The sequence below is a fragment of the Pantherophis guttatus genome, chromosome 4, assembly GCF_059756535.1.
Source record: "Pantherophis guttatus breed Tessera chromosome 4, ASM5975653v1, whole genome shotgun sequence".
NCBI classification, from domain to species: domain Eukaryota; kingdom Metazoa; phylum Chordata; class Lepidosauria; order Squamata; family Colubridae; genus Pantherophis; species Pantherophis guttatus.
Window position 1 is genome coordinate 55,184,719 of NC_142066.1, and position 18,016 is coordinate 55,202,734.

Genomic DNA, 18,016 nt, shown 5'->3' on the forward strand with positions numbered 1-18,016 from the left:
CTCCTGCATTTTTTAGGAGCCACTGATCAAATATAGAACATACATTGGATGACTTGCAAATTTTCAGTCAGCATGACTTCTCAATTGGGAAGGAGCATATCAAAGAGTGTATGTGTACATATACAAAGTATACAAAAATTATAATGGCTGAACGTCAAATATTATGCACAATCAAAATGTGATATATTTGGTTCTGACTCAGTAGATTTTGTAACCCCAGCCAACAGCTGTGTTTGCACAATGCAGTTAGCCATATCAAGTAAAGATGTATCTGACAATTTAGCACAACATGCTAAATTGTATTAATGTTAACCTTGTTTTGGTTCAAAATGTTCAATGTACTCAGATTGTTTGATTAGTTTGTTATTCCGTCTGCAAATCTAAATACCGTAATAGATTAATCCAGGCATCAAGTTAAGCATGTTGTATAAATGCAGAAGCAGTCCAAGGGACCAGGTAATGGCTCTAAAAATTCTACAGCAGGTTAAATTATTTTCTTCTCCCCAAGGTATAGTTTATTCAGTGATCTAAGTATGCAGGAACTCAGGCTGCCATTTGCATGACCTTCATTGCACAGGGTGAGGTCAGGCAAACTGAAATTGATGCATACATTGACTTCCACATAATCTTCTAATTTCATGAGGATATCAGCTTTCCACAGACAGCATGCACTGTGCATTAAGTAACTGCTAACAACACAAAAGCCTCTGGATCACATACCATCCACGTTCATTAACTGAAGAGCACAATACATCTCATCTCTGGTCACTAGGATCTTGAGAGTGTGAAGTACAAATAGGAGTTTGCTGACGGGAACTCTGCCACACTTGAAGACATTGAAAACAGTGCAAATTCTAGAGAGCCCTGAACATACTATACAATCTGAAAAGTAAAATACCATGCATTAATTATTTCCACAACTGGCTGAAATTGGATAGAAAGGCAAAGCTCCACAAAGAATGGACAGCGATCTGTACTGAGTCTTGCTCAGTAATAGTGCAACCCTACAGTAGAGCAAGAAATGTGCATTTTTACAATCTTGAGGGCATTTTTTTGAGGGAAAAAGAATAATTTTTAACGCCTGTGGTGGCAGAGATTGCCCAGATCTCTGGACTCTCCGGGTGGCAAGTATTTTTCAGAAGAAAATAGACACAGAAAGAAACTTCTAGTTCAGTTTTCTTTGAAGATTTGATCAGACTATAGTGAATTAGTGATATATACAACAGTGATGACAGCTTCTGAAAGTTTTGTGAAAGAAAAGTGAAAAAAAATAAGAGTGAAAGTAGAATCAGTGCAGGAAAAACAAATATGTTTATGAAAATATATCAAAGATAGACTCATCTACTAACAGGAGTAATGGAACATTTACTAACAGTAATGGAATGGAAATTGGGCAGAAGAAAGATGTTTCTGGAAACCACATAAAACAGAGTGATCAGAACGAAGTTAAAAGAGTGCCTCAAAAGTGTGTAGATTCAAAGCATATTGATTGATTATTTTTACTTTTTTTAATGCCACTTTAAAAATATTTCCCTGCTGTTTCCTTCCCCCACCTTTCATTTTTTGTTGTAATTTTGTATTTAACTTTTTATTTTTTGAAATTTAATAAAATTATTTTTAAAATACTTCCAGAAATGGGACAAGGAGAGATTATTTTATATGACTATTAAAACTAGGATTTAAAATTAGCACTAAGCACAAGTTATCTTAACAGGAGACCAAATCAGTGAATTGATATAATGATAAAGTATTCTGTACAGTACGCCCAAATTCTAGGCATCTCCATCCCACTTTTCTCTTGGACCACAAAAATGGTTTCTAGAATCATGTCATAATTACAGTATCTCTGCTAAGTCTGTAGTCTACAGTGTTGACATCATAACTGAAACACTCTTGCTCTCAAATAGTTCGTGTTTTTAACCGCAGTATGTGTTATTACTGTGTCCAGTTTAATTTATTCTGCTGTGAGGCAGTTTTACAAAGGAATGTGTGCAGGGTTTCAGTATAGCAGTGCTTGAATGAAGAAATACTATGCGGGTTATTTATTGTTATGAACCTCTTCACAAACGAAGCAATGTTCAGTTTAAACTACTAAACTACAAATAGTCCTTGATGTACGACCACAGTGAGCTCAAAATTTCCAAGCTAAGCAAGACAGTTGTTAAGTTTTGCAACCTTTGTTGCCACAGTTGTTAAATAAATCACTGTGATTATTAAGTTAGTAAAATGGTTGTTAAGTGAATCTGGCTTCCCCATTGTCTTTGCTTGTCAAAAGGTCATAAAAAATGATCACATGACCATCAAACACTACAATCATCATAAATACATGCCAATAGTCAAGTGCATGAATTTTAATCATTTGGCCATAGGGATGCTACAACAGTGAAAACAGTGAAATACAGTCACTTTTTTGAGTGCTGTTTGAACAATCATTGAATGTTCAAACTTTGAACATTCTTTGAACAATCATTAAATGAATGGTTGTAAGTCAAGGACTACCTGTACTAGCATTAATGGCAATTTAATATGAATCATTTAGCATAAAAATATATTTTTAAAAATATTTAATAAGATGGACATTAGGATTTGTGTTTCAAATAATGAAATAAAGCATTATATACACCTTATATTATTTTAGGTGATAAACAAACAAAGCAAAAATTAAAAAGGAAAATAATTGTAGCTTGCCAAGTTTTTCATCAACACAGACTTCTTTGACTGAGACAAGGACAGATCACATGAATTACCTTCCCAGGTTGTATCCTTGATGAACGGGGTATTAACTTCTCTCCCCCTATCATACACTGTTATGTGGACATTGTAGACAACATTAGGCTTCCTGCCAAAACATGGATAGAAATCTGATTATCATTACAACCTCTGTTTATCTTTGACCCCAACGCTGGTATCTCCTAAACCAAATTTTAAAACGTTCACATCTAGAAGCAAGTCTCTACAGGAATCTCTAAATTATGGTGGTAGTTGGGGCTGGAATTCATGTCCTTAACATATGCAATCATAAAGTGAAATGCCATGTGACCACATTTCTTAGCAGCAGCAATCTCCACAATCTCTACTGCTGCAATTAACATCTCAGCAATCGTTATGTGAGGACCCACCCTGATCCATGTTATTCCCAACTTGTACCTTTCAGCCCTGAACTTTGGTAAGATAAGGGACTGCCTCCCCTTTATTTCTCTCCACCTGTCTATCTGCCCACCCCCCGCTCCCACTCCCTAACCCTTTTGAACATAACGCACAGTGGCATTCCTTAGCAGCTGGAGCTGAAGTAGTGCTGGATAGTGTTGGAGCTGAAGTAGAAGCCTGGGGGTGGGGATGGCTGGCAGAGAGAGTGCTGAAGGCCCCAGGCCTCTGCTTCAGCGCTGGTGCTGCCACCGCTGCTGCCGCTGCCAAGAAAGTGCTGCTGTGCAAAATGGTCAAAAGGTCAGAAATGGGGTGGGTGGAAATAGGCAGGTTGGAGTACTTGAAGTGGGCATAAGTCTCTGCAGGCTGCCAAGCCCTTGAATTTTGAACACATGACTCTGAGGATGGTACAATATACAATGGCTGTGCAGGTGACTGGGTGTAAATACCCAGTCATTCAGTACTGTTGTAAATTTGAATGGTTGCTAAATGAAAAGATATTAAATGTATCTTGGGCACATGCCCAAGATGGTAGCTCTCGGAGGAGCTGCGGTTTTACTGGGGTGATGTCCTGACTTTTAGGGGGCCCCCGGGGCCAGACTGACTACCTATGGCCTGTGCCCGATGATAGGAGTGTCTTGCCAGTCTTTTGAGAGCATTTTGGCTCTCCGGAATGTCTCGGCCAGGAAGGGGTGGCGTTGGCGGCGATGCAAGATAGCGGGATCAGCCTGAGGCTTCGCAGCGCTTGACTCTGCATCTGTTGGTGGCTGCCCAAGCAGGAGCGGTGGCAATGTAGTGGTGGCGGCCATGTGGCACCCTCAGTGGGTCTTTGCTGGACCCTGGTGGTGGCAGGAGTTGCCTGCAGAGGCCAGTGGTGGACGGAGTCGGATGGAGTCGGTGCTGGGAAGGTTGATGGTGCTGGCAGCGGCGATGGCATCATCCGAAATGGTGGCTGTTAGACAGCAGCAGAGGGAGCGGCGGAAGCCAGAAGACCACGAGCGAGAGAGTAGGGGACTTTCTTGGCAGCGATTCCAGCTGGAACTCCTGGGTGATCATAGGGCGCTGACCCACTTTATGAGGGGTCAGCCCTAGGCTGTCCCAGAGGCCCCCTCCTTACGGGGATTGGGGAGCTGAGCCGGAGGCATTGTTGATTACAGAAGAGCTGAGGGTGGCTCAGGGGGACTGGAAGATTGCTGTAGTGTCTACCTTAGCGTGTTTTGCCCCTGGTATTTCACTGCTCTGCCCCCCCCTCCTCATTTCATCTTTTCTGCCCCCTTTTTTGGCCTGGTGTTAGGCCTTATTGTGATCACTTGCCATCCAGGTTTGTTTCCTGTCTGCCAGAAAATAGTCTTCCTATTTCTGTTTCATCTGGGTCTCTCCGGATTTACCTACTGCATGGTCGCCATAGACTGCCCTTGTTCCTGAACCTAATGACTGGTTTATTCCATCTGTGCCTCCTTGTAGTATGGAGAAATGCATCTTGAGGCGCAAATAGTGAAGGAGCCGGACCAAGGCTGCTGTTCCTTTCCCTCTACTCAGCCACCGTGAGAGGATGGTTGGCGTTTACATCTGGGCCCGAAACGGTTTAAGACTCCTCCCACTGCCGTGAGAGGGCAGTGGAGCTCAAAAAGTTTAATGACTTGAACCTGAGACTGGCACTTTCTCCATGGGTCCTTAGATCGCTGTGATGGACCCCCAGCCATGGGCTATACCCAGTTACTGGATGTACTCGCTGGCAGAAGTCTTTGAACTGCAAGATTCCACCCTCTCACAGGTCTGGCCCTCCACTCTATCAAGGGCCAACCTCGATGACAGGTTTTGGAACCCCCAAGAGGTGGCATGCAGCAAAGAGAAATTTGAGGGTTTTTTGGCAGGAAAGCAATAAGGATGTTGGGTTTTTTTAAAAAAAGGCTTTGTATTCTTTTTTAATTAGGTTTTTAGGGGCACCGGGAGGGGCAGGGTGTGGGTTTGGGGGGTAAACCACGAGGGGTTGGGTCTAGTCCAACAGTGGACTATATGACTGGGGATGTGGGATCAGGGGTCGAGGAGGGGGCTAGTCTCCGTATCAGTGAGGGCTGTTCCATCGGTACTGTGTGTGGGAGGGGCAGATATCGCAGGAGCAGAGGGCCATATGTTAGGGGAGTGCGCACTCGCTATCTTCGAGCGATTGCATGCTCCAGCCCCCAATGCTCTTCTTGTTCCCTGGGTTGTGCAGATCCTCAGGGCCCGGGCCTTCGGTTGATGTTGTGCAACGCCAGGTCCGTGGTAAATAAAGCCCCCCTCATTTGTGATCTCGTTCAGGAGGGGGAAGTGGACCTGGCGGGTATTATGGAGACCTGGTTGGGCCTGGAGAAGAGGTCCCCCTCATTGAAATGTGCCCACCAGGTTTCTGTGCATTCCATCAGCTGAGGTCTCAGGGGAGGGGCGGGGGGGGTGGCGGTTGTTATAAAGGAAGGTCTTGGTCCAAGGGAGGCCACTGTGCCTCAGATAGCCAGATGTGAGTCCCTTCTTGTGAAGTGGGGCCATGGGGGGTCGATGGGCTTGCTGATCGCGTACCTGGCTCCCTGCCACATGGCGGCGGCCTTGCCTGAGCTGCTCAACGTGATAGCCAGGGTGGCAGTTGATACCCCCAGGCTTATGGTCATGGAGGATTTCAACCTGCCATCTATCGGTGAAACGTCTGAGGTAGCTCGGGAGTTCATGGCTTCCATGACGGCCATGGACCTGACCCAGTTAGTTCATGGCCCCACTCACATGGGGGGACACACTCTGGACTTGATTTTTGTCTCTGGCCAGTGGCTGAATGGTTTTGATATAGGGGATATTGTGATTGAGTCCTTGTCATGGTCAGATCATTCTCTCCTTCAACTTGACCTTCAAACCACTACACCTCACCGCAGGGAGGCGGAACCAACTAGGTGGTTCCGCCCCAGGCACCTGATGGACCCAGATAGGTTCCAGATGGAGCTTGGGGCATTCCCTGAGGTTCTGGCTCATGACACGGCTGAAGACCTGGTGGCCACCTGGGATAGGGCGGCCGCTGGAGCTTTGGACCACATCGTGCCTTTGCGGCCTCTGACCCGGTGCCGATCCCAGGTGGCTCCGTGGTTTTCTGAGGAGCTGAGGGAAATGAAGCACTGGAAAAGACACCTAGAGAGCAGTTGGAGGGCCAGCCGGCCCGAATCTGACCGAACACTGGTGAGGTCTCATAATAAAACCTACCTAGTGGCGATAAGAGTGGCAAAGTCTGACTACTTTTCCACTCTTATCGTGTCTGCAGATAACCGCCTGGCCACCCTCTTTAGGGTGACTCGCTCCCTGCTCCATCTGGGAGCACGGGAAGACCCCTTGGAGGGTAGGGCTGAGGATTTTGTACAATATCTGCATGACAAAATTGCTCAAATTCGGGAAGGTTTGGACTCTGACGGGGTAGGTTTAGATGGGGTGATGGAGGAAGGTCTTGAGAGTGTTATCTGGGAGGAGTTTGACCCGGTGACTTCTGAAGACGTGGACAGGATTCTGGGTAGACTTAGCACGGCCACATGTTTATTGGACCTGTGTCCCTCCTGGCTGGTGCTGGCTTCCCGGGAGGTTACACGAGGTTGGCTCCAGAGGATTATCAATGCTTCTTTGAGTGAGGGTTGCTTTCCCACTGCCTTGAAAGAGGCAGTGGTGAGGCCCCTCCTCAAGAAGCCCTCCCTGGACCTGGCTGTTTTATCGAATTATCGTCCAGTCTCCAATGTCCATTTTGTGGCGAAGGTTGTTGAGAATGTGGTGGCGTGACAGTTCCCCCAGTACCTGGATGAAGCGGTCTATCTTGATCCATTCCAGTCGGGTTTCAGACCTGGGTACAGCATGGAAACGGCATTGGTCGCATTGGTTGATGATCTCTGGAGGGCTCGGGACAGGGGTTTTTCCTCTGTCCTGGTCCTATTAGATCTCTCAGCGGCTTTTGATACCATCGACCCTGGTATCATGCTGCGCAGGTTAGAGGGGTTAGGGGTGGGAGGCACCGTGTTGCGGTGGTTCTCCTCCTTTCTCTCTGACCAGTCACAGTTTGTGTTGACAGGGGGCCAGAGGTCAACCTCGAGGAGCCTTGTGTGGGGGGTGCTGCAAGGGTCGGTCCTCTCGCCCCTTCTGTTCAACATTTATGTGAAGCTGCTGGGTGAGATCATCCGTGGTTTCAGGGTGCAGTTCCACCAGTACGCTGATACTCAGCTGTACATCTCCACCCCGGATCACCCCAATGATGCCCTTAACATGATGTCCTGATGTCTGGAGGCCGTGCGGATCTGGATGGGGAGAAACAGGCTCAAGCTCAATCTGTCCAAGACTGAGTGGCTGTGGCTCCCGGCATCCCGATATAGTCAGTTGATGACATCTCTGACTATTGGGGGCGAGTCGTTGGCCCCCACAGAGAGGGTTCACAATTTAGGTGTCCTCCTGGATGCACGACTGTCCTTGGAAGAACATGTGATGGCCATGGCCAGGGGGGCTTTTTATCAGGTTCGTGTGATCCGCCAGTTGCGTCCCTTTCTAGATCGGGACTCCCTATGCACGGTCACTCATGTCCTCGTCACTTCCCGCCTGGACTACTGTAATGCTCTCTACATGGGGCTCTCCTTGAAGAGCACCCGGAGGCTCCAACTGGTCCAGAATGCGGCTGCGCGGGTGATTATGAAGCGTCATGGCGCTCCCATGTAACACCTCTCCTGCGTGAGCTGCACTGGCTTCCGGTGGTCCTCCGGGTGCGATTCAAGGTATTGGTTACCACCTTCAGAGCACTCCATGGCTTAGGACCTGGGTATTTACAAGACTGCCTTCTGCTACCAATAGCCTCCCACCGGCAAATTTGCTCCCACAGAGCAGGGTTCCTCCGGGTGCCATTAGCCAAATAGTCGGCTGGCGGCCCCCAGGGGAGAGCCTTCTCTGTGGGGGCTCCTGCCCTCTGGAACGAATTGCCCCCCGAGATGCAGAGGATTCCCGACTTACGCACCTTCCGCCGGGCCCTCAAGATGCTTTTATTCCAACAAGCCGGGCTGGCCTAATTTTTAAATTTTTAATCGTTAACTTTTAACTTTTAAATGTCCAAAATGGGTAGTTTTATTTTAATTAGATATGGGCCAAATTATTTAATATTTCTTAAATTGTTTTTTAAATTTTATATCTGTGTGTTTTATTTTGGCTGTACATCGCCCTGAGTCCTTCTGGGAGAAGTGCGGTATATAAATTAATTAATTAAATAAATAAATAAATAAATAAATAAATAAATAAATCTGTAGTATCATAGTAGATGAACTTGGGATTGTATCAATTTTCTCATCTCTAACAGCTTTGATTGTTCTCATACTTGGTATTAAGAAACCCATCCATTGCTGGCTTTTTCTCTCTCTTTCTCTTCATTTAATGTACTGCTGTTTTTCACAAAAATTCCTGACAGGTTATAATGTATGAAGAAATATGAATAATGAATAAGTGAATTAAATAAATTAAAATGTACACAATAAAAATAAACACTAGCATTGAAATTTAATAACAAAATAAATAATAAATAACAAATTACTTCCATTATAACCAGAGCACAAAGCAAGATATTCTCTCTGGATGAGTTTGGTCTTTAAAAGCTTCTGGAAAGCAATCAACAGTAGGACAAGTCTAACTTCTGGATGAAGGTAGTTCTATAGAACTAGGGCTATGAATAAGGTCTTTTGGACTTGACTTCCATAATATGTAGAGGTGAGGGATCACCAAGAGATTTTCTGCAGTACATCACTTTTTGAACCATTAGTGTCTGTTCTTAACCATAAAGACTCAAAGTAATAAATGTAGGTCATTACACCACAATCCAAACTCTGCCTTTTTTACTTGCATTGCAACATTGCATACAAATAGATAAGGGATAGGGTTTGCGTTACAATGCCTTAACACTTGTCCCTTGCCTCTTTCTCTTGATTTGTATGCTTAATACCTCAGCTTTCATGTCCTTCCACTATGCTCATATATAGGTACCTGTCAGGTTTTGGAATAAGAAACATTGTGCAGAGTGCTGAAAAGAAGAAATAATCATCCTCACAAAAATAGTGAGTGCACAACATAAGGAAAAGAAACATATCTATGGTATATTCATTTACTACACCTCAATACTGTTTCATCCTTGCAAACCATCCTTATTAGCATCATATGCAGACACTGTGATGTTTTCTTTCTTTCTTTACCTACTAGGTATTTCTTTCCTGCTCATCCACACCTTTATCGTTTTGATCTTGAGAACTAATGACACATGCATGCACAATTCATTACAGGCAAATTCCAGGAATGGAAATGAGAGATGATAGAGCCTCAAAACTGAGAAAGCCAAAATAGGGAGAACAGAAAGAACATCACAGAGGAAGAAAATAAAAGGAGGTAGAATGGAACATAACAGGGTGCCACTTACCTGCTCTTTTTTGTTGGTGTGGATCGTGAGACATGGCTGTAGAGAGAATAAAAATTATTATTGAGCTGCCACTCACAGTTCATCATTCAAGTACCTTTATATAGAACATGGAATAACAGGCCCAAAACAATTACTCTGCCACAACTATTAAAAGCTGACTTTCAAGTTGCTAGTAAGTCAAATGTTAGCCTGTCTTTTGTCTTTTCATGTTCTGTGAATTCAACTAATTTGGACTGTTTTTCTCCCCAGCATTTGTTGATTAAGCAAATCATGGCATAGCTTGATGTGAAACTCTAACCAATGCCTGAGATATGTGTCTTTAATGATTAAAGATTTTGTTATGTGCCTAAAGATGTCTGACTAAGAGAACGAGTAATCCTGCAAGTCGCTTTAACTCTGCAGATAAAAAAACTATTAAGAATTACAGAAATGGCATAGGAATAATTACAAAATCCAGGGGCAGGATGCTGACATAACTTCCTCCTCTTTCCTGTTTGGACCACTAATCTTGCAAAATATTATGCAAAATTAGTTATGGAGAAAACATTAAAGAAAGGAAGGAATCTACCAACTAGAATGTTATAAAACAAAAAGAAAAATTAGATGTACATCAGATCCATTAATGAAATTGCAAAATATCTTTAAAGAAAGCTTTTCCACTGATGGAAATTTAAAAGGCAAACAACCCTCCATCCCCCACATATGTTACATTTACTCCCCATATTTAAGTATTCAACTGTTTCTCCTTTTATCAAGGAAAAACCTGGAGCGGAAAAAGCAGCAGGCAGTGGAAGGAGGAAAGAATGGCTAAGTTGGCCCATTACAAGTTCTAAATGATTTTTACCTGCCAGAAGAGCTGGTACTTTTTCTGCGTGAAGGGGACCGGCGAGTCTTGCTGGAAGCTTTGTTTGAAGGGACCTTGGAGGCTGACTTAGTCTTACTCTCTTTTTTCTTCTTTTCCACTGAAGCTAGTGGTTTCCTCAACAATGTTTCAAAGGAAGTGGTAATCTGATGGTGAAGACAGAAGGACTGAGATAGTGCATTTTTCTTTATACACAGTCAACACACATAGTATAGTAGTACAAAAGAAAACTTTTATTGGCACCTGGACAATAAAAATTAAATTCCAGTTAAAGCATGGCATCCAAAGCTTGAAGTTAAATCTTCAAAAGGTTGATGCATGCATACACATAATTGGCTGGATTCACATCCTGTGTAAGCTATGGTTTGCTTCATCTACGATGTTTTCAATAAATAATAGTATCTTGGTTTTAATATTGTACTGTAAACCACTGTTTACCAAAACATGTAGGAACATGTAAGCCATTCATCACTATTTAACAAACCATGGTTAGTGCAATCTGTCTTGATACAATGCTATAAAGCCTTGTCAAAATATCTGCTGAAACTTATGAAGACAAAAAAAAGGCAAATGAGATGGAACAATTTAAGAGTAAATTAATCCATATTAAGTCAAACTGCCAACAGTGATATATTAATTAAACATTAAATTAGGGGCCAATATTTGAGAGCTTGTTAACCACTTCTGCAAAAGCATTTTACCAATGAAAGAGGCTGAGATGGAAAATAGCTCTTTAGATTGAGAATATTCCTCCCTCTTTTCCAAGGCCATATCTACACACTAGCCAATCTTTTGGCCCCCTCAAGTGATGGAAGGCTGAACCTCACTCTACTGTATTATTTTTCTCCTCCTTGTAAGAGGAGGTTGAAAGGAAGACTTGGAACAAAGCATACAGGGCCAAAGAGCTAGAGACTTCAAGAATTCCTGTGATTAAAAACATTCATGAAAACCTAATGGGGAAAACTTACTTTTCAGGACAGCAGAATCAGTTTTAAGTTTTTGTTCGTTTGTTATAATAAAGCAATTATCAGAGAGTGGAAAGCTCTTTGACAATAATTTATACAAGGAATCTTTTTAGGAAGAGAACCACTTTACGCATGAATGAGAAAGCCTCACCTGAGTATCTTTATCTTTGGTTTGCGTGCTCAATCTGGGGATGACGACTTTTGGAGGGGCCGGCTTCCTAAGCGGTGTCAAGCGTCGCATGAGCATCTTATTACACTGTCCAATTCAAAATAAATGTCAGTTCCAAAGTGAAAAATAATATCAAAATGTATCCCATTGTTTAACATGGGAATAACTCTGCTACTTGATTTCAGTTTCTAGGACACTCTCTGTTTCTACCTTTCCCATGATGGTTAATGTATATTGACGGTAAAGACAACATTGCATTATTTATTTCTTAAATTTATTATCCTTCCTTTTGTTCAGGAGCTCAAAGCAACGTATATAGCAATCCATCCACCCCCCCGTTGCTGGTTTTCTCAGAGCAATTTTGCAAAGTCAGTTGGGCTGAGATAGAATCCTGCCTAAAGTCATCCAGTAAGCATTCAAGACTTAACCGGAATATTCCCAAAAACATTGTTTTTCAAATTTGGGCAACTTAAAGATTTGTGGACTTCAACTTCCAGAATTCCACAGCCAATAATTCTGAGTTGGTCAAGGCATCTTAAATTTGCCAAGTTTGAAAAACACTGCCCTAGATTATGTGCACAAATTTGGTCATCAAAAGGGATTCCACTATGAATTCTTCTACAAATAAATTTGGAAATATTCCCAGTGGACTTCATAGTGGCATGAAACTCGCAATGTTACTCAGTCAGTCTACATCCATTTACCTTTCCCCAAATAAAAAAAATCCTGCCTTCTGAAAGTCAGTAAAAATATATTATAAAAAAGTACCGTATTTTTCAGAGTATAAGACGCACCTTTTTACCCCCCCAAAAGGGGGTGAAAATTTAGGTGCGTCTTATACACCTAATGTAGCCCTGCCCACCCACTGGCCCCCACCCTTTGGCCTGTGCCTTGCAGCAGTTACCTTCTTGCAAGCAAACAGCAAAAAAAAAAACAGCCCCTTTCAGCTTCAGCATAGGTTAATTAGCACGAGTTGATTAGATCGGCCTCCCGATTCTCAGCTGATTTGCTCTCAGCTGTTTTGCGCAGGGCTCTGTTGCTAGCTGCAAAGAGTGCTGGAGCAGATTTTTTCCCCCTAGCTATGCTGAAAAAATGAAACTGAAAGTAAAGCAAGCTCTTTGCTGCAACGTGACAAAATGATGCAGAGAGAGATTTCTTTTTCTTTTTGCTCACCAAAAAAGGTAGATGCAAACAATGGGAAATTTAGGGCAAAAGAGGAGAGTTCAAGATTTTAAAACACAAAAGAAAAAAAGCTCTATTTAACTAGGGAATTGTAATAATTGAGCTACTATTAATTGTAAATTGTGTTGAAAGCAGAAATGGTTAAGTTGTGGTTTGGAGGAATATATGGGGAAAATTATTTGGTTTATTATTATTGGTATATATAATTAATTGATTTGTAAGAAATTGGATTGCATGGAAATAATTGGAATATTCATGTTCATATTGATTAATATACAAAAAAGATAGTTATATAACTAATTGATTTATATAAAAATGTTGAATTTGTATTAAACAATTGTAATATTACATAATTAACCAATGTGAGGATGGATAAAAAAAATAGATGACAATGGGAAGGGGTATAATATAGAATAGAAGGGAAAAATTGGATTTGATTAAGATTAGAGATGAGAATGAAGGGTAATATTGGTTTTTTTTTAAAAAAAAATAGATGAGGAATAAATATGGCAAAAAGGAAACATAGAAATTGTAAATTTAATTGAAATGACTAAATACTGTTTAAATTTGTGAACCAGCCAAATACTCTGTTCAAAGAAAATACATTGTATGTTTGTATGTGTGTTTGTCTAAAAACTAAAAAAAACTTTAAAAAAAAACAACCAAAAAAGGTAGGTGCGTCTTATACTCTGGTGCGTCTTATACTCCGAAAAATACGGTAATATTTTTGGAAATAATTTAATATATTTTAAGGAATCAACTCATTAAAGTAGCTGCATCTTTAAAATGACTTACTAAAGCCCTTGCTCTTTTTACAGGCTTTCATTTGAAAAATTAAGAAAATATGGCTACTTTAAAGAGGTGCTACAATATACTTATGGTCCAGCACATTCCAAATACTCTTACATTTTGCAGCATCCATAAACCCAGAAAAGAATAAAATATGTAATATTTAATAGCCATTGTTATGCTTATGAATCACAGAATCTTAAAAGATTATGAGGTACAATCTAAGTAAAGGTTTGAAATCGGCCAATGTCACAGAAATATGACTAATAAACGGATGCCTTCCTATAAACCTTTTCATAGTAACATATGAGAAAATATCTCAATAAACTTGTTCCTGTACCTGTTTATGCTTAAACATATTCAAACATCTAAATCGTTTATGCAAAATACTTTCAATATTGCTCTCAGGGAACACAAGCAAAAGACTTTTCTGCTTTCCGGTTGGTTATGGTGAGAAGGTCATGTGAGACTAAATTTAGGATGACTCTTTCAAAATTCTCAATGTAAACCTGAATGTTTCTGCAAGCGTATCCAGATAAGAATTAAATGAAAACAGCATTTAATTTGTTCAAGGTTCTTTGTACTTTTACCTAAATTTGCTCTAAATTTCAGAATTGATAATTGTAGTTGGTGTCTGTGAGCATTCAGTCATATTTCAGAATCATGATTATTTTTCTTTATTGACCACACTGATCCCTCTGGTTTGATTTCTTTAATTGTGAGGACACTGTGATGCCATTCATTGCTATAGAATAGCAATCCTCAAAGCATATGTATTGACGATGTATGGACCAATGTACAGCAATTAAAGACACTGAGCTTGTCAGCAGAAAGCTGACAGTTCAAGTTCCTGATCCAAGAGCTGTAGAACAGGGTGAGCTCCTGTTGTTACCCCAGTTCCTGCCTAGTTCGAAAACATGCAAATTTGAGTAGATAAATAGGTACCACTTCAATGGGAAGATAACAATGTTTCATGCACCTTGGTGTATAAACATGCTGACCACATGTCCATGAAAATGTCTTCAGACAACACTGGCTATTTCAGCTAAGAAACGGAGATGAGCACTGCCCCCTAGAGTCGGACATGACTGGACTGGGGATACCTTTACCTTTAATCTTATTGCAGAGATTATGATTCTCACCTGAATTGCTTTATCAGATGTTTGAGGCAGAGTAATTCTGGGAACCACTGGCCTATGGGAATTAAAAGAAGGCAATCCATGAGATCATGACCTCTGTCCACTTTTTTTACAATAAATTGAACTCTTTCAAGAATAACTCCAATAAAGTAAGTAAATAGCTTGCTGAGAAAATTTATAGATGTTTCAGACTTATTGAGGCAGTCCTAATTATGAATGTTGGGCAATTGGGCCTAGTCACAATTTGATCTCCAGCAGGCTTGTAATAAGTAGGCAATCCTCCATTCCCAATTTCTTCCTTTCCCCCATTAACTCAAAAAACAGAGACTCTAAGTCAATGGTGGAATTCAATTTATTTTACTACCGGTTCTGTGGGCGTGGTGTGGCTTGGTGGGCGTGGCTTGGTGAGCGTGGCTGGGGAAGGATACTACAAAATCTCCATTCCCACCCCGCTCCAGGAGAAGGATACTGCAAACTCTCCACTCCCACTTCACTCCAGGGGAAGGATACTGCAAAATCCCATTCCGTCCCCACTCCTGGGGGAAGGATATTACAAAATCTCCATTCCCATCCCACTCTGGGGCCAGCCAGAGGTGGTATTTGCCGGTTCTCTGAACTACTCAAAATTTCCGCTATCGGTTCTCCAGAACCTGTCAGAACCTGCTGAATAGCATCTCTGCTCTAAGTGGACATAAAAGCAGAGCTATATGTTGGGAGGCTGGAGGGGAAACAGTTGTTAAGTTGTGACCCTGAAGTCTTTAAGGGAATCTGCAGGAGCTAAAATAAAATAGTCCTAAACCTTTATTTGAAAATTTTAACCTATGGCAGTCAGAGTTTGGTCAGGACCAGTTGGCAGGGGAGAAATACATCCTCTGAGAGGATGTAGGTACTGTATATATGTATGTATATAATGTATATACATATTAAGATGTGCAATGTGCTTCTCTACAATACACGTTATCATAAAATTATGGTACCAAAAGATGTTAATTTTCAATGATACTCTTATTTTGTTCCAATACATCCTAAAAATGGACTTCATGTAAGTTTAATGAAACTTTCATAAAAACTGTAAGTTTTTACAGCACTTTTCCAAACTTAAAAAACATCATATTCTGAGGATTTTTTTGTAAGTCCCTGTCTATAAAAGGTGATTCACGTTTGGTTTTAATTTCTATGCCAATTTGTCAACTGGAATTTCTAATTTCAAATACATAACATTGTGGAATTCATTTAGCAACCTAACTCTAGTTTTATGACAAGGGGAGACAGAGAAGCAGAGGGTGCTAACAGGAATCCCATAATACCAGCCAATTTTGTGACCTCAATCAGAATGTTACAGAGATGGGAAAGAGGTTTTATAATTTGAAGTCAAAAGTCCTATTAATGCAAGTGATATTTTATGTCTCACATTACTATTATGTCCCTCAGGTGAATATAAATTCTATTTCATGTATCAGTATTTTCTAGATTTGAAATTATAGCTCCTATGATTCCCATCCAAAATGCTGGGCCCTACTCTTTTTAACTTTTATATAAATGATATCCCAGCACAGATGGAAGATCTTCTGACGCATAGCCCCTAAATAGGCTCAAGATTTATTAATGTATTAATGTACGCCGATGACTTAGTGCTGTTTTCTAGAACCCAAATAGGGATGAGGAGACTTCTCGCCAAGCTCTCACGTTATTGTACTACAAACCATTTGACTATAAATGTAGCTAAATCAAAAGTTTTAGTCTTTGGCAATAAGAATAAAAAGCATAATTGGCATATTAACGACACAAAGATTGAGCAAGTTACCCAATATACCTATCTTGAAATTGTTTTTTCCAGTGCAGGTGGTTGGTCTCCGCACCACCAATACCTTTCTCAAAAGGTCAGAGCTGGGGCAAGCCTTGTATAGAAATTAAGTAAACATATTCAACCTACCTCGATTTTACCAATTCGTAAAGTCTTTCAGGCTAAACTTGTTCCAATTATGCTCTACGGTGCCGAAATCTGCGGTCTTACAGAGGCCCCCATATTGGAGAGAACTCAAACTAATTTGTTAAAGAGGATGCTGGGGGTAAACAATTCCACTTCGGCGGCAGCCGTCAGAGCTGAATTGGGACATTTTTCATTGCACACCTACACAATTTCTAGGGCGGTAGCCTACTGGCTAAAAATGACTCAGATGGAAGCCAGCAGACTTCCCAAAATCTGCCTAGAGGAACAGCAGATTTCAAATCCTCAAAGGTATTCCTGGCTAACTCGGCTGTCAGAAATATTGAATCAATATGGCGTAGGGTTCCCGTTGTGTGACACACTGAAGCAAGTTAAACAACGAATCAAAGATATACATGGGCAAATGGACATGGCAACCCTTTCAACTAATCACTCCCTTAAGCTTCTGACAGCAGTTAAAACAACTTTTACCCTGGAAAAATATTTACATCTAGAAATGCCATCAGTGGAGAGAGAGCTATTTGTCAAGCTTAGATTTGAACTTTTAGATACCAACGTTAAATTCAGCCGTTACCGGAAAATCCCGTATGACGAAAGAACATGTATATGTGGGGCAAATGTCGTGGAGGATACGGCGCATATAATATTTGAATGTAGGTTGTATGAGGAAGTAAGAAAACAATATCTGTCCCCAATTATAAATAAATTTCCCCACTGGAATGTAAGGCATAAATTATCATTTCTATTGAAGGCAGACTCTCCTCCCCTGGTAAGGGCTATCACTCGATATCTTAAAAGGATGACAACAATATGAGCCAGTTATATCGAAAAGAATTTCATTGATTGTAAGAAAGATGAGCTGAGTTAGAGAGGAGCTATATTATTTGGGATATCTAGTTTTGGAAATCTAGTTATTGAACTTCGATATTGTTAAATTTTAAATGTCATATATCATATATTTTTAGACTGTTATTTCTGTAACTGTTTGTTTTATCTTTATCTTTTTTCTTTTTTTCTTTTGAAAAGGCCTTCGGGCTATTCAATAAAAGAATCCAGAATCCATCCAAAACCATCATTGGATAGATCATTGTATTCAGTTGCAGTAATGTGCACTCCATACACTTGATAAAGAGAGTTCAGGGATAAAAATGTGCTTGCTTATTAATTAGTCTGTTAAAGTATATTCTATCTTTTCTTCAAGAACTCCAAGTGTCTTACAAGGCGGGTTCTGTTCATTCTATTACCACAGCAATAGCTCCATGAGATATGATGGGTTGAAATAGTGTGGCTAGCCAACTGAGTTTCCATACTTGAGACTGGATTTGAACCTGAATCTCCCCACAGACACTAGGTGTTGATGACAGGGAAGATATCTAGTCCAA

General features: G+C 41.0%; 1 protein-coding gene across 1 annotated transcript in view; it reads right to left on the minus strand.

The window, feature by feature from the left end:
• Positions 1-18,016, minus strand: part of LOC117664731 (uncharacterized) — a 39,224-nt gene that overhangs the window by 10,845 nt on the left and 10,363 nt on the right. The window contains exons 5-10 of the mRNA XM_034415993.3: positions 14,690-14,741; positions 11,559-11,663; positions 10,425-10,588; positions 9,581-9,616; positions 2,748-2,839; positions 721-882 (exon numbers count right to left, since the gene is read on the minus strand). Of these exons, the coding sequence (XP_034271884.2) occupies positions 721-882; positions 2,748-2,839; positions 9,581-9,616; positions 10,425-10,588; positions 11,559-11,663; positions 14,690-14,741 (611 nt within the window). The remainder of the gene's footprint in view (positions 1-720; positions 883-2,747; positions 2,840-9,580; positions 9,617-10,424; positions 10,589-11,558; positions 11,664-14,689; positions 14,742-18,016) is intronic.